The sequence below is a fragment of the Geotrypetes seraphini genome, chromosome 16 (assembly GCF_902459505.1).
Source record: "Geotrypetes seraphini chromosome 16, aGeoSer1.1, whole genome shotgun sequence".
NCBI lineage: Eukaryota > Metazoa > Chordata > Amphibia > Gymnophiona > Dermophiidae > Geotrypetes > Geotrypetes seraphini.
Window position 1 is genome coordinate 4398887 of NC_047099.1, and position 16994 is coordinate 4415880.

Below are 16994 nucleotides of genomic sequence, written 5' to 3' on the forward strand. Positions count from 1 at the left end.
CAAATAATTTCAAAGTTAATCTCCTTGTATCACCTTGCATGCTTTTGTTTTCCTGTATAATTATTAATAGCAGCTGGGCACGCCCAAGATATCAATATTCTTCAATAGAGCCGATAAGCAATACTCCTTCAGTTTGACATCTCAGCAGTCTTCGATTCCGTTGACCATTACCTTCTCTTAACAAAACTTTCAGAGATAGGAGTAACAGATGCTGTTCTAAAATGGTTTACTGACTTCCTTCAGAACAGAGAATACATCATCAAAAAGGATGGGGTATTCTCCAACAGCTGCAAATGCAAGCAGTGTCACTTCCGGCTCACCACACAATTGTTTCCCACGTATTCACCTTTATAGGACCCCCAGGGACCCCTGAAGAAGACTTTTTGGCCGTGTTGGGTCCTTTATCCCTAGCGGACTAGGTCCTTTAAGGCTTTTATGTGGATAACTTATTTTTATGTGGATGAATTTATTTTTATGTGGATGATTTCAGTGTACCTTTTGGAACTTGACACTTTCAAATAAAGTCCATTTAGGAACATCGTCACTCCACAGAGTTTTTTTGGTTTTCTCTGGATTTTCTTCTCTGTGGATATTTTGGGGTCAATTCCTTTTGTTTTTAACTAATGACACCCTGACGTTCTCCACCTTTTCACCTTATAGTTCATGGGTCTGTCAATAGAAAAGGGAAGAGCAGAGGCTGACCAGGAGGGAGCCATGTCTTTTCAATATTCTTGTGCTCAACCTCCCTCGCTTCCCTGTGTTTTCTAATTAAATTTCTTATTCTTTGTCATGATAAAAAGAGACCGAGACCAACAATGTTCATTAGTCAAGCGTTTTATTAGGTTTTGCCCTTTGCAGCTTTTGGATGGATTTCTCAAGAGAAGCAAGAGACCCAAGCGAGACAGCTGGGCAGGAGAGTCCATTGGGTTCCAACATCTTCTCGCCTCTTCTAGACCTAAAATCCCAAACAAGGACAAATATTTGTAATGAGGTACTTATTGAGGGAGCTGAAAAGCAAAAGCAATACAGCCCATAAACGAAGAAATGTTTCAGTGGCTGACAAGCTGAGCTCTGTTGAGGCCTAGTACATTCCTGCTCGTCTTAGCAAACGTGAAGTTCACAGGGGCAAAGCTAGGCTTTATGGACACGTAAATCACTCCCTATCGCTCTTCTAGATCAGTGTCTCTCAACTCGGTCCTGGAGTACCCCCTTGCCAGTTAGGTTTTCTTTTTCTTACAAAAAAATCTTTCCTTTTACTAAGGTGCGCTAATGTTTTTAGCGCGCGCAAATCATGCGCTAAATGAAAAATACTAACGCAAGCTTTATGGAGGCGTTAGCGTGTAGCCTGCGCTAAAACTGCTAGCGCACCTTTAGTAAAAGGAGCCCAAAGTTTTCAAGACTAATAAAAAGTGCAGAACATTATATATACCTTAATAATTAGAGTAAGCACTTAATCAATCAATAACAATACAGAAAGAGTACCCCCCTCCCTTCCAATAGAATCAATGAAGGAATAAAACAAAACCACCCACCCTCCCACCCTTCCCTGGATGTGTGTGCAAATCCACAGAAAATTAAAGATAAGAGACAACTATATCGAAGTAACAAAAGACGTCAATGGACCCCAAACTAATCTGAATAACTTATTATGTCCCAACATGTCAGCGTTCATAAGCATAAATTTGCCCACCCAACAGTAAAGCTAAGGCGATCCAAGTTTTCCAATTGCGAGTGGCTAACCCTAGGAAGAGGTTTCAAGAGCCATCCAAGTCAGACCCAGAAGACTGGTATTTTTGTTGTTTTTTGTGAACTTTCTCTCCTTAGAGTAACTGGACCACACTCACCACCGCAGCCAGGAGAAAGGGACAACTATCTTTTCTGCAGTACTTAGCAGCATAAAGCCATCATCAGGTCTGATGAAACCCCAGAGATCACCTGCAGCGCAAGTAATTGCAACAACTCCAGCTCAGTGGTGAAGTTTGCTGTCTACCATCTCCCTGTTTCGCCTCGAATGGTTTGTCTGTAAAGAACCATGCATTGCTAGCCTTGGAAAAGGAAAAGACTATATTTTTGTTGTGCTTTTCATGAAAACCTTGGTTTGGATTTTCTTTGTGTTTTATCATTTCCAGCCTAACCATTCTGACTTGAGCCCAGTAAAAGGGTTGAATAAAAACTCATTTTTCTTTACACTGACTGTTTTGTATGGTGGTGATTACGGGCTACTACAAACCAGCATACCGGCTAGTCCTGGGCCAGCTCCCGGGCCAGTGCTCACTCCTAAAGGTTACCCTAGTTCCAGGGGAACACGCCAGGGATCCGAAGCTAGTCCTCACCAGCGCCCTCTGCTGTCCTGACTAGAAGCCTGGTGGGCAACACCACATGTGATACATCGTTTTTATTTTTGTTAATGCCCAAGTCGTGTTTCCCTATTGATTTAAATATTTTATATTGTACCTCCTTTTGTTCACCTCTTAGACAACTTTATTTTAAGCGGTATCAAATTTTAAATAAACTTGAAACTTGAGGGTTGGTGTAACCCAGGGATCTCCTAGAGGGCCGGAATCCAGTTGGGTTTTCAGGATTTCCCCAATGAATATGCATTGAAAGCATGCACATAGATCTCATGCATATTCATTGGGGAAATCCTGAAAACCCGACCGGATTGCGGCCCTCAAGGAGGGACTTTGAGACCCCTGGTGTAACCTGTTAGGGACGCACTGAGTTCAACTGGTAATGTTCAAAGTGAGTGGCGCATTCAGCTTACTTTAACTGTCAGCAGCATTTAGAGAACATACGTACATTCCATCCCCCGCCCCAAGTTCAATAGATTCTGATTCTGATGTTGAACACAATCCATTTTGCATGATGTACATCGGGGGTGTTGAACTCAGGCCCATGGGCAAGAAAATACCACATGTCTACTAGAGCTGGCCAATCGGCTCACGTCCCCATTAGGCACGTCATCACGTTTGACGTTTTTATAAGTTCCTGCGGCATTCTCCGGCTCTCTTCACAGTCTCACACTGCGCCACAGCAGCACTGGACTCTTCTGCAATCGCTTTTTTGGCAAGTATTGATTTTTTCATCATTTTATCTTCTTTTTAATCCCTTGTTGTATATAGTCTTTTGATCATGTTCTAATTGTGGTACTCATTCTTTTCTAGTGCTAGTGTTTTTCCGTATTTCTATTCATTTTCTCTGCTTCACGTAATGGTTTTTATTATGATTATATTTTTAAGCTTTTTCAAACATATGTTGCTAATTCACCTGGTATTTTATTTCATCCCTTTGTAGATTTTCCATTTTAAGTTTGGCTCAGCTATTTTACATCAATCGTGGGCTAGCGGTATATAAGAAATAAAATTATTTTAAAAATTATTATTATTATTACCTTGCGTCATTGTTTTTTAAACGTATTACAATATGTAGATAATATTTTGTGGGTCTTTGCATTGGTACGGCATGCATGTTTCTAGCCTTATATACTAAACTCAATAAAAAATTTTGAACTAAGAACAAAAAACCGCTTTTGAAGTTGTACAATTATTATTTTTTCAATAAATGTCAAAGTTGGCCCACGACTTTGTCCAAGTTTTTAATTTTGGCCCACTGTGTATTTGAGTTTGACGTCCCTGATGTACACAGAAGGAAACTAATTTAGTTTGGGCTACAGGAGTATGTCATATTGCATTCCCCACTGAATCTGGCCTGTGATTTGATTTATTAGATAAAGGCGCAAATTCTCCCATTCAGAAACAGGAAGGTAGGACCTTTGAACCCACATTAGGCCTTTCCCTCCTATGTCTTTCTTACCACTTCTCAATGCTGCCACTTTTCTCCCTGTTCTTTCATTACACACAGAGCCATTTAGTAACCCCATAATAAATCTGGACTTTGATTCCACTTCTGTTAAATCAATAGTCAACTTTCCTCTTTGATGTTGAACTGCTGTGGATTCTTTCACTCTGTGCACTTGGAATGAATCTCTTTACTTCAGCTGCATTACTACTGAAAAGCTGACATAAGTTGTACTATAAAAATGACACTTACCAGAGATGAAACCAGCTCTGCTTGGCTTCACAGACTGACTTTTCCATTTCCAGCTCCAGCATTACCACCTCGGACATGAAGTAAGTTTGAGCTCACATTAGGTATGGTTAATGTCGCATTAGTAGGTACGCTTGTCCCATTAACGCCTGTGCTTAGTGTCGCATTAGTAGGTACGCTTGTCCCATTAACGCCTGTGCTTAGTGTCGCATTAGTAGGTACGCTTGTCCCATTAACGCCTGTGCTTAGTGTCGCATTAGTAGGTACGCTTGTCCCATTAACGCCTGTGCTTAGTGTCGCATTAGTAGGTACGCTTGTCCCATTAACGCCTGTGCTTAGTGTCGCATTAGTAGGTACGCTTGTCCCATTAACGCCTGTGCTTAGTGTCGCATTAGTAGGTACGCTTGTCCCATTAACGCCTGTGCTTAGTGTCGCATTAGTAGGTACGCTTGTCCCATTAACGCCTGTGCTTAGTGTCGCATTAGTAGGTACGCTTGTCCCATTAACGCCTGTGCTTAGTGTCGCATTAGTAGGTACGCTTGTCCCATTAACGCCTGTGCTTAGTGTCGCATTAGTAGGTACGCTTGTCCCATTAACGCCTGTGCTTAGTGTCGCATTAGTAGGTACGCTTGTCCCATTAACGCCTGTGCTTAGTGTCGCATTAGTAGGTACGCTTGTCCCATTAACGCCTGTGCTTAGTGTCGCATTAGTAGGTACGCTTGTCCCATTAACGCCTGTGCTTAGTGTCGCATTAGTAGGTACGCTTGTCCCATTAACGCCTGTGCTTAGTGTCGCATTAGTAGGTACGCTTGTCCCATTAACGCCTGTGCTTAGTGTCGCATTAGTAGGTACGCTTGTCCCATTAACGCCTGTGCTTAGTGTCGCATTAGTAGGTACGCTTGTCCCATTAACGCCTGCGTTTAGTGTCGCATTAGTAGGTACGCTTGTCCCATTACCGCCTGCGTTTACTGTCACTTTAGTAGGTACGCTTGTCCCATTAACGCCTGCGCTTAGTGTCGCATTAGTAGGTACGCTTGTCCCATTAACGCCTGTGCTTAGTGTCGCATTAGTAGGTACGCTTGTCCCATTAACGCCTGTGCTTAGTGTCGCATTAGTAGGTACGCTTGTCCCATTAACGCCTGCGCTTAGTGTCGCATTAGTAGGTACGCTTGTCCCATTAACGCCTGCACTTAGTGTCGCATTAGTAGGTACGCTTGTCCCATTAACGCCTGCGTTTAGTGTCGCATTAGTAGGTACGCTTGTCCCATTAACGCCTGCGTTTACTGTCACTTTAGTAGGTACGCTTGTCCCATTAACGCCTGCGTTTAGTGTCGCATTAGTAGGTACGCTTGTCCCATTAACGCCTGCGTTTAGTGTCGCATTAGTAGGTACGCTTGTCCCATTACCGCCTGCGTTTACTGTCACTTTAGTAGGTACGCTTGTCCCATTAACGGCTGCGTTTAGTGTCGCATTAGTAGGTAAGGGTGATGTCGCATTACCGCCTGCGTTTGATGGCGCAGTAGTAGGTAAGGGTGATGTCGCATTACCGGCTGCGTTTGATGGCGCAGTAGTAGGTAAGGGTGATGTCGCATTACCGGCTGCGTTTGATGGCGCAGTAGTAGGTAAGGGTGATGTCGCTTTACCGGCTGCGTTTGATGGCGCAGTAGTAGGTAAGGGTGATGTTGCTTTACCGGCTGCGTTTGATGGCGCAGTAGTAGGTAAGGGTGATGTCGCATTACCGGCTGCGTTTGATGGCGCAGTAGTAGGTAAGGGTGATGTCGCATTACCGGCTGCGTTTGATGGCGCAGTAGTAGGTAAGGGTGATGTCGCATTACCGGCTGCGTTTGATGGCGCAGTAGTAGGTAAGGGTGATGTCGCATTACCGGCTGCGTTTGATGGCGCAGTAGTAGGTAAGGGTGATGTCGCATTACCGGCTGCGTTTGATGGCGCAGTAGTAGGTAAGGGTGATGTCGCATTACCGGCTGCGTTTGATGGCGCAGTAGTAGGTAAGGGTGATGTCGCATTACCGGCTGCGTTTGATGGCGCAGTAGTAGGTAAGGGTGATGTCGCATTACCGGCTGCGTTTGATGGCGCATTAGTAGGTAAGGGTGATGTCCTATTACTAGGTAGTCTCTGATTGTCAGTTTGGCCTCCGCAACCAGATTTGCCTTTTCCCTTGGCCTCTGCTTTGCAATCAGGTTTGCCTTTTCCCTTGGCCTCTGCTTTGCAACCAGGTTTGCCTTTTCCCTTGGCACTTGCTTTGCAACCAGGTTTGCCTTGTCCCTTGGCCTCTGCTTTGCAACCAGGTTTGCCTTTTCCCTTGGCACTTGCTTTGCAACCAGGTTTGCCTTGTCCATGGCAACCAGGTTTGCATGGTTCCTTGGCACCTGCTTTGCAACCAGGTTTGCATGGTTCATTGGCACCTGCTTTGCAACCAGGTTTGCAACCATCTTTGCCTTGTCTACGTTCAACAGGTTTGCATGGTCCTTTTTCACCTGCTTTGCATTTTGGTTTATCACTCTTGCTTTGTCTTTGGCCCTTTCCGTTACTACATCTTTTAACTTTTCTGTGGCTATCACCTTGATCTGTTCCCTTTCTTTGCACTTGGTCCCCTCCATTACTTTTTTCCAGGTTTTCACTTTGGTTGGTGAGCAAATCATTTGCCGGATTCTCACTGGGACTTTCTGAGGAGAATAAATGGGATAATACTTACACAAGAGAGAACTAATAAAGTGGATCTTAAATAAATCTACTATTACTACTATAATTTCTACAAATCTTTTTATATAAGGCAAATATGTAGTGCCCAGTTTTACAGAAGGATACCTAGATGAAAAATAAGTATTTATGTACTCATAGAAGACAAAATTCCAGAACGAACCCTAGTAGTATAAAAATGTTGAAACCCACATTTACACCTAGTATTAAGGAGGAATAAATGGCAGTTTTACTCTACACAGATTCCCACATGCCCAAATTGCATGCTAACCAGTGTGGTGCCGCAGGACTCGGTGATTGGACTCATGCTCTTCAACATCTTTATAAACAATCTGGGCATAGGTAGGACGAGCGAGGTGATTAAATTTGCGGATGATACAAAGTTATTCAGGGGACTGTGAAGAGGGGGGACTGCGAAGAGCTGTAACGTGACATAATCAGGCTCGAGGAATGGGCATCAACATGGCAGATGAGATTCAACATTGATAAGTGTAAAGTGATGCATGTAGGTAACAAAAATCTCATGCACGAATACAGGATGTCCAGGATGGTACTTGGAGAGACCTCCCAGGAAAGAGACTTGGGAGTTATGATCGACAAGTCGCTGAAGCCATTCACGCAGTGTGAGACTGCGGCAAAAAGGGTAAACAGAATGCTAGGAATGATAAAGAAGGGGATCACGAACAGATCAGAGAAGGTTATCATGCCGCTGTACCGGGCCATGGTGTGCCCTCACCTGGAGTACTGCGTCCGCACTGGTCGCCGTACATGAAGAAGGACACGGTACTACTCGAAAGGGTCCAGAGAACCCTAAGATGGTTATGGGATTGGGGGGAGCTGCTGTACAGCAAAAGATTAGAGAAACTGGGCCTCTTCTCCTCAAACAGAGGAGATTGAGAGGGGACATGATCAAAATATTCAAGATACTGAAGGGGATAGACTTAGTAGATAAGGACAAGTTGTTCACCCTCTCCAAGGTAGGGAGCACGAGAGGACACTCTCTAAAATTGAAAGGGAATAGATTCCATACTTACATAAGGAAGTTCTTCTTCACTCAGAGAGTGGTTGAAAACTGGAATGCTCTCCCAGAGTCTGTCATAGGGGAAAACACCCTCCAGGGATTCAAGAGAAAGTTAGACAAATTCCTGCTGAACAAGGACGTACGCTGGTAGGGCTAGTCTCAGTTAGGGTGCTGGTCTTTGACCATAGGGCCGCCACGTGAGCGGACTGCTGGGCATGATGGACAACTGGTCTGACCCAGCAGCGGCATTTCTTATGTTCTTGTGTTCTTAATGAACTATTAACAATTATTGATGTTAATTGCTATTAATTTGGACTTAGCCACGGATCTGCCTATGTGCTGTTCTATAATCCAATCCTTAAATTTATATACAGAATCATCCCCAAATATTGGGGCTCGATTTGTTTACATTATTGTTCTAAAAGGAGAACGATAGGACATAGAGAGAGTCAAATCTATTTGCTCACCGTAATACTAGATAAGATCAGTTTTATATTCATCTAAATCTTATTGAAAAAGATCTAATCTAATCTTTGATTTTTTTTTTTTTTTTTAATACCAATTCATCCCAACAGGAGGGCTCGACTCAGTTAACAAAATATAGATTTTCAGGGATTTCCTAAATAGATGAAACGAGACAAACCATGCTCACAAATGGCCTTTTCCCACAAGCCCTCTCCGAAATCATCGTTACCCCGATCTTAAAAGACCCGAAAGGAGCAACAGATCAACCATCCAACTACAGACCCATTGCATCAATTTCACTATATGTCAAGCTAATGGAAGGCCTCGTAGCTAAACTCCTCACGAACTACCTAGAAAACCACAACTTGCTCCACCCTACACAGTCTGGATTCAGAACCAACTTCAGCACTGAGACACTACTAGGCTCCCTGCTGGACACAACTAAACAACACCTCAGCACAGGCAAAAAAATGTTGATTATATAACTAGATCTCACCGCAGCATTTGATCTGGTAGACCACGACATCCTGCTACAAATACTAGATACAATAGGAATCACAGGCAAAGTACACACATGGTTTCAAGGATTCCTACAATCAAGGACCTACAGAGTAAAGACAAACAATGAAAAATCTGAACCATGGTCCAACCCCTGTGGTGTACCCCAAGGATCGCCATTATCCCCTACACTCTTCAATCTCTACATTGCATTCCTCGGCACCTGCCTAGACAAAATAGGATTAACCTCCTATATATAAGAAATCCATGAAGACTAACTAACACCGAATGAAACATTTCAATCTTCTGAACCAATCCGCTCTATTCTGTAACACCTCTGGACATGTCCAGAAATCCTCTTCTGTAATTTGCCTTGAACTGCAAGGTAATGGCGGAATAATCTCACTTGCCCTATGTAGAGGGAGTTTGGTTGATATTAATCTTTTATTGTATATGCTTGTTCTATTATTGTAAATGATGCATTATTATTTGTACTGTGCACCTTTGGGGTGCGCTAGTGTTGTATTTGCTGTGTTTGCATCAATAAAAATTGTTTGAACCTAAAAATCATTAATGTAATATAAAGTAAATACAATCCAAATAGTTGCAAAAGATCGAGAGATATATCCCATGGTTTTAACACCCTTAACAGAAGGGAATGAGAGTTGAAGCATTTGAGATAGTCTTGATCTTGTAAGTCATAAGGAATTCAATGAGATAGCTACCAATGGTGCAAAGATCCCATGTATAATTTTTAAAAATTATACTAGCGCATTTGAATTTAATTCTGAAGTGAACTGGTAACCGATGGAGTGCTTTCAATGCTTCATGCCCAAAGGCCCAGATTCTATACAAAATGCCTAAAGTTAGGCACCTACGTCAGTGCACTTAGCCAATCTATGCGCCTAACTTAGCCCCCCCTTTTATAAAGCCACGCTTGCCCTGGATCGGTAGCATGGAATGTTGCTACTGTTTAGGATTCCGGAATCTTGCTATTCTTTAGGATTCTGAATGGAATGTTGCTACTGTTTAGGATTCCAGAATCTTGCTATTCTTTAGGATTCTAAATGGAATGTTGTTACTCTTTGGGATTCTGGAATCTTGCTAATCTTTCGGATTTTAAATGGAATGTTGCTACTCTGGGATTCCGGAATCTTGCTATCTTTAGGATTCTGAATGGAATGTTGCTACTGTTTAGGATTCCAGAATCTTGCTATTCTTTCGGATTCTAAATGGAATGTTGTTACTCTTTGGGATTCTGGAATCTTGCTATTCTTTCGGATTCTAAATGGAATGTTACTACTCTGGGATTCCGGAATCTTGCTATCTTTAGGATTCTGAATGGAATGTTGCTACTCTTTGGGTTTTTGCCAGGTACTAGTGATTGAATTGGCCATCATGAAGATGGGCTACTGGGTTAGATGGACCTTTGGTTTGACCCAGTAAGGCTATTCTTATGTTCTTATGCCGCACAGCAATGGCCCCAAAGCCCTTTAAATCCCTGTGGGCTTCGGCCTGCATTAAATGGCTTCTTAAAAGAGGCCATTAATTATTTAAACAGCTTAATTGACTCAATAATTAGCTTAAATTAAAATTTCTAGGCACTTAAGGTGGTAGGCAGCTACCAAGTTCAGCTAGGCACCTAGTCCAAGCAGCCTACCAGAAAGTGGGTGTGGTTAAGGGCATCTCGTGGGCATGTTTTGCTTGTAGGCTCCTCAGTTGGACTTAGGTGCCCTCTATTTAGGCAGGGTTTTCTTGGCCTACATACTGGTGCCTAAGATTTTAATGCCTTAGTTCAATACAGGTGCCGCTTGGTGCGTTCTATATACTGAGCAAAATTAATGATTAACATGAACTATCTGCCGTGTTCCTTGGTATCTAAGCAAAGTACATTATAAAATCAAGGATACCATATTACAAGTTAAAAACATAAGCTAAATCAAACAAAGACTAACATGATACAAGAGGGACAGGGTAGAACTACAGGAATTATGGGAAAGATGCAAATAAGGGAAATACAGATAGGATAACGAAGGAGTAATTCTATTTCTTTTAAAGAATGAAGAGCTAAGAGTAGAGATTTACCTCCTCTTTTACTAAGGTGCGTTAGCCGAGTTAGCGCATGCTAACTGATTTAGCGCGAGCTAAACGCTAACGTGCCCATTATAGTCTATGAACGCATTAGCGCACCTTATTAAAAGGACCTATTAGCAGTGGCGTACCAAGGGTGGGGGGAGGGCAGACCGCCCCGGGTGCACGCCCTAGAGGGGTGCACAGCTGGCCAGGTCTGGAGCCTCCTAGGACCTGCACTTCAGCACGGCTGCCGGTCCAACCCCGCGGCCAAGGACAAGGCTAAGAAGCCAGTGGGAGTGGCAAAAGCGTCCTTTAAGGAACGCCCTCCTGATCTGGCTCTATCCCGCCCCCTTTGTGACGCTACCAGACATCGTTCTCAGCCATTGGTTGACCTTGCCTGGGCGCTGCGACCCCAGGAGCCAGAATGCTGATTGCTCTGGGCTGCGAAAAGAACAAAAGTGATCAGCATTCCTGTGCCTGGGGTCGCAGTGCCCAGGCAAGGTCGACTAGTGGCTGAGAAAGCTGTCCAGTGGCGTCACAAAGCAGGCAGGATAGAGCCAGATCGGGAGGGCGTTCCTTAAAGGGCGCTTTCACTGCTCCCGCTAGCTTCTTAAATTTTTTTTAGCACCGGATTTTCCGCTGTGTTTTATAGAAGCTTATATTGAAGAGACGAACTGTAGCAGTGGCGTACCAAGGGCGGAGGGTGTCAAAAAATGATGGGCCCCCAGGTGTCACATACTCTACGTACGTCATTGCCTATTAGTCTTCAAAAGCGTCTTTATACAAATACAACTTCAGTGAAGCTCTTAAATCTATCAAAATTTGGTTCTCTTCTGAGGAACGAAGGCAAGGTGTTCCATAGCTGAGGTGCATATACTGAAAATATTTCATTTCTTCTGGTATTCATTATTTTTAAGGAGGGAGATTTGAGTAAATTTTGGTCTACGGACCGCAAGGTCCTGGAGGGAGTATATGGGATTAATAGTTTGTCCAAGAGATCTGGTAGATTAATAGAGCATGGCCATAGCAGGGGCGTAGTGAGGGTGAGAGGCGCCTGCGGTGGTAGTTCCCCTCTCCCGCCCTCATCTCTGCTCCCTTCCCCGCTCCTTCCCTGATCCTGCCTTCCACGTGCGCCTCCCCTTCCCTTGTACCTATAGTTGAAGTTGTTGCTCACGGCAGTCAATAACTTGATTCTCGCGACCCCGTCGGCTCTCCTTCTGATGTCATTTTCTATGCGTGACACCCGGAAGTGACGTCAACTAGAGGAATGGGAAAAGGTGAGGGGCAGAGAGGAAGATGGGTGCCCGTGCCCCCATCAGCGTGGCACCCAGGCTCCAGCTTTTTACACCACTGGGTGCAGTAATAGAATATCGGGATTCCACATCCAACTAGCTTACTGGGCTTTACACCAGATTTCAGGAGATGTAAGTTCTCTAAAGAGTTTACTGAATCTCTTTAGAGAACTTAAAGTAGGGATTTCTATTCCGCCATTACTTCGCGGTTCAAGGCGGATTACAAAAAGAGTTATAGAATGTGGAATACAGAAGATGTCTGATCATTTTCAGGGAGAAATCTGGTGTAAAGCCCGGTAAGCTAGTTGGATGTGGAACTCCGATATTCTATTTACTGAATCACAAATAGATCTCTTTTGTCAGCAAATTTGTTTCAATCTCTCTGTTTCCTCATGGGGAAAGTTACTTGGACACCGTCTCATATGAAGAAAACCGTACTTAGAGCAGACGACAAATGCTGGCACTGTAACACCTCAATAGGTACCTTTGCTCACATGCTTTTTGAATGTAAAGATGTCCGTCTCTTTTAGGAAACCATCTGGACTACGATTAAAACGATAACGAATTGCTCTTCCGATATTTCCTATGATATAGTAGTTCTGCACTTTCTGCATACTTGTTTTGATCACTAAACGAATTGATATGATTTCTGTTGATATACGACAGGTTTTGCAAAATTGGAAATCGGCTTCACGACTACTCCTTTTGGTAGAATGCTGTCTGTACGTATAAACGTTTAGAACAATATATTTTGAAATGCGCTTTCCACTACTTACTAGCTTGCAAAATCATATTTAGACTCCCATAGAAAACTTTGTGAACAATCAAATATAACATATTTTCTGTTTGACAGTGAAATTTATACTATTCAATTGTGTATATTATGATTAAAATGACATCCATGAATGTTTTGTTACATGTGGAGATACATTTTTCCATAAATATCAATAAAAATATTGAACTAAAAAAAAAAATTTACTGAACCTGGCCCTAAGTATGTCCTGAAGAAACAAAAAACGTGGTGGAGATGGTGATGTTCAAGATGCAGGCTTTATTAAAAGTACAATTGAATAATCCACATAAAATATATCGAGGCCCCCAAAATATGGGAGCTTTGGACCCAACACGGTCTGTATTTTGACGATGATGTCTTCCTCAGGGGTCCCTAAAGATCCAGATATAAAAGCTCGTGGATTAATAACTAAAAACGAAGTAAATCATCACGGGTGAAAAATTCTCTTGAGGAAGACATCATCGTCAATACAGCGTTTTTTGTTTCTGCTGGACTTGCATTTTCGGTGGCGTTTTAAGGGTCAAGTGGCGTTTTAAGGGTCAATTTTTTGCTTGTGCTCCTAAGTATGTCCTGAGCAACTTTGCACATTCTCGCTCTCCATTAATGCAGTGGAATTAGAACCTGGGATAAGGGGGTTCAATTCCCACTCTAGCTCCGTGAGACCCTGGACAACTCACATAACTCTCCATTGCTTTAGGTACAAAAACAGAGAGGTCCTTTTACTAAGTTACACTAACTGATGTAAGGTGTGCTAATATCTTATTGATGATGGAAATAATATTAAATATTATTAAATATTGAACTAAGGCCAGTACTGGGCAGACTTGCATTGTTTGTGTCTCTATATGGCCGTTTGGGGGAGGATGGGCTGGAGAGGGCTTCAATGGTTGGGAGGGTGTAGATGGGCTGGAGTAGGTTTTGACGGAGATTTTGGCAGTTGGAACCCAAGCACAGTACCGGGTAGAGCTTTGGACTCTTGCCCAGAAATAGCAAAGAAGAAAAAATTTAAAAAAATTTAAATTGAATCAGGTTGGGCAGACTGGATGGACCATTCGGGTCTATATCTGCCGTCATCTACTATGCTATGCTATTAATGTGTGCTAATAATAAACTTTATTCTTATATACTGCCCTGCCATAAGTTCTGAGTGATTTACATAAGAAGAGCACTGTACATTCAGTGACACATACAAACAATTGAAAAATCCATCAAGTTTCACAATTTTTCAAATAATTTACTTTTTAATGCCTTCCTAAAAGAATAGTAGGATTTGGCTAGGGGAATAAGAGAGCTTAGCCAAGCGTTCATTTTCCCTGCCTGGAAAGCAAACGTTCTTTCAAGAAATCTCTTATATCGAATGGATTTTAATGATAAGAACTTAAGAATTGCCACTGCTGGATCAGACCAGTGGTCCATCGTGCCCAGCAATCGGCTCGCGCGGCGGCCCTTAGGTCAAAGACCAGTGTCTTATTTACATACGTTCTGGTTCAGCAGGAACCTATCCAACCCTTTCTTGACCTCATCTGGAATACTGTGTGCAATTCTGGAGGCCACATTACCGGAAAGATGTGCTTCGAGCTGAGTCGGTCCAGTGGATGGCCACTAGGATGGTCACCGGACTCAAGGGTCTCTCATACGAAGAAAGACTGGGCAAACTGCAGCTCTATACCCTAGAGGAGCGCAGGGAAAGGGGTGACATGATTGAGACATTCAAGTACATTACAGGTCGTGTAGAGGTAGAAAACGATATATTCTTTCCCAAGGGACTCTCGGTCACAAGGGGGCACCCGCTCAAACTCAGAGGAGGGAAATTTAGTGGTGACATCAGGAAGTATTTCTTCACAGAAAGGGTGGTAGATCACTGGAACAAACTTCCGGTGCAGGTGATCAAGGCCACCAGTGTGCTCGACTTTAAGAATAAATGGGACATCCACATGGGATCCCTACGAAGGTCGAGTTAAGGAACTAGGTCATTAGCACTCAGACTTAATAGGGTGGGTAAATGGAGTGGGCAGACTTGATGGGCTGTAGCCCTTTTCTGCCGTCATCTTTCTATGTTTCTATGAGTCCCTGAAGAGTGCTTTCCCCTATAACAGCCTCCGGAAGAGCGTTCCAGATTTCTATCACTCTCTGGGTGAAGAAGAACTTCCTTACGTTTGTACAGAATCTTTTCCCTTCTAACTTTGGCAAGTGCCCTCTCATTCTCTCCACCTTGGAGAGGGTGAACAATCTATCTTTCTCTACTGTTGTTATTTTGAGTATCTCTGTTAGAATTGTATACTTTAAACTGAGAGGAAAGGTATTCAGGAGCTAAGCCAAATAATGCCTTAAAACAGATATATCCAAATTTAAACAAAATTCTCGCTTCTTAGCATTTAGGCCCAGATTTTCTAGGCGCCCATACCTCCTTTAAGAATGCCATCCAAGATTTGATCTGCCTACCGGCGCCTAGAAATTTGGCACGAGTATCGTGCCTATGTAGGCGCTTTAGGCCACCGGACACCAAAGTAGATATGGCCAATGCCATAAGTGGCATCTGGTGGCCTAAAGTACTTATGTAGGTGTGATTCACTTGAAGACAGACGTTGGAAATGTAGGCCTGGACAACCTTGATCTATATTTTCTGTGCCTAGCTTTTGTCTTTTCATAGATCTTAACAATCTAATCTAATCTAATCTAAACCTTAAATTTATATACCGCATCATCTCCATGAGAATGGAGCTCGACACGGTTTACAATAACAGAAGAATATTTATTCCATTCTCCCAAACCTGGAATATGGTTCCCACTTATTTATATCAAGATTTACTATGCTCTGGGCAGGATGTACCAATCACTTGGTCTTGAGATTAGATGTGAGTAAGATAAATTGTTTATTGCTGCCCCACCTCTTAACCCTCTCAATTTTATCTTCATGATTTAACCTGGAGAAAAAAGGAATATGGGTAATTTGGGGGAAATAGAGTGAAAGAAAAGAGAGAGGATAAAAAAACGGAAAGTGAAACATGGAGAGAGAAAATGAAAAGGAGAAGACAGAGAGAGAGCGAAGACTGTGAGATGGAAAGAGGAAATAAAACAAAAAAAACACCTACCATGTCCTTGAAGCACAACAAAGGTCACAGCCAGCAGGGCTGAGAGCACAAGAAACTTCTGCATGGTGGACTTGTCTCATGGGCTCCACTGGTCAGAAGAATGTGTGGAGATCAAGAAAGAGACACCTATTTATCCCCAGACTGCCTAATTTGAGAACAATAAAAGTCTCTTACTAGATGAGGAAGAAACATGAGATTGATAATTGAATTATCTGCTCTCATCAGCTGGCAATGATACTAATGAATGTTATCTTAGAAGGTTTGTGTTTCTAAAGATGGGAACACTGATAAGAACTACTGAAGTGATTCCAACCAGCTTTTTGACTTTTCACACATGACTGGTTCTGATAAAATAAATTTTAAAATAACACTTCAAGGCATATCCACCACAGCAGAACTCGGGGAAAGAGAAAAGGTCACACTTTCATAGCCAGCAACGCCACCTGTGTTAGAACAAAGAAAAGATCACGGGCTCTACAAGGTTATGGCCAACAAGTGTCATGTGTTAGTAGAGAAAAAAAGGTCAAATGCCTTTTTTTTCTGAGGAGGTGTATTTTGTGATCTGACGTGTTTACTGTTGAATTTTTCCATGTGTAAAGAGTGACGTTGAAGCGTACTCTCTCTACAGCTCCTCAGAAGTTCTCCTCACTTGTTACCCGGCCTATACTCCCCTCTGGGAACTCCACTCATCAGACAAGTCCCTCCTCTCTGTACCCTTCTCCTATATCGCCAACTCCTGCCTCCGTCCCTTCTACCTTTTTTGCGCAGTTTGCTTGGAAACTGGTTTGCTGGTTCGCTACGTCAGGCTTTATCTCTGGCGGTATTCAAAGCCAGACTAAAAACCCACTTATTTGAAGCTGCGCTTAAACAATGACCCAACCGACATATCTGTCCGTCATTCCTTTAATAGTCCCCTACCACCTTTTAGCCCCCCTCTATGTGTCTGTCATAATTAGATTGTAAGCTCTTCTGAACAGGAACTGTCTGGTAGCGCT

The 16994-nt window shown here is 42.9% G+C and overlaps 1 protein-coding gene across 1 annotated transcript; it reads right to left on the reverse strand.

The window, feature by feature from the left end:
- Window positions 1–854: 854 nt before the first annotated feature.
- Window positions 855–16093, reverse strand: LOC117350377 (mucin-5AC-like). Its single transcript, XM_033924649.1, has 4 exons — window positions 16000–16093; window positions 5708–6731; window positions 4051–5597; window positions 855–955 (listed from the first exon to the last, which is right to left on the reverse strand). The coding sequence occupies exons 1-3, from the start codon at window positions 16000–16002 to the stop codon at window positions 4078–4080; spliced, it is 2547 nt and encodes an 848-aa protein (XP_033780540.1). The 5' UTR covers window positions 16003–16093; the 3' UTR covers window positions 855–955; window positions 4051–4077.
- Between the last annotated feature and the right edge of the window lie 901 nt (window positions 16094–16994).

Bases quoted from the DNA above. Each gene is read 5' to 3' on its own strand.
- LOC117350377 (XM_033924649.1), bottom strand. The intron at 5,598-5,707 runs GCCATCAAACGC...CATCAAACGCAG, and splicing joins TCACCCTTACCTACTACTGC to CCGGTAATGCGACATCACCC.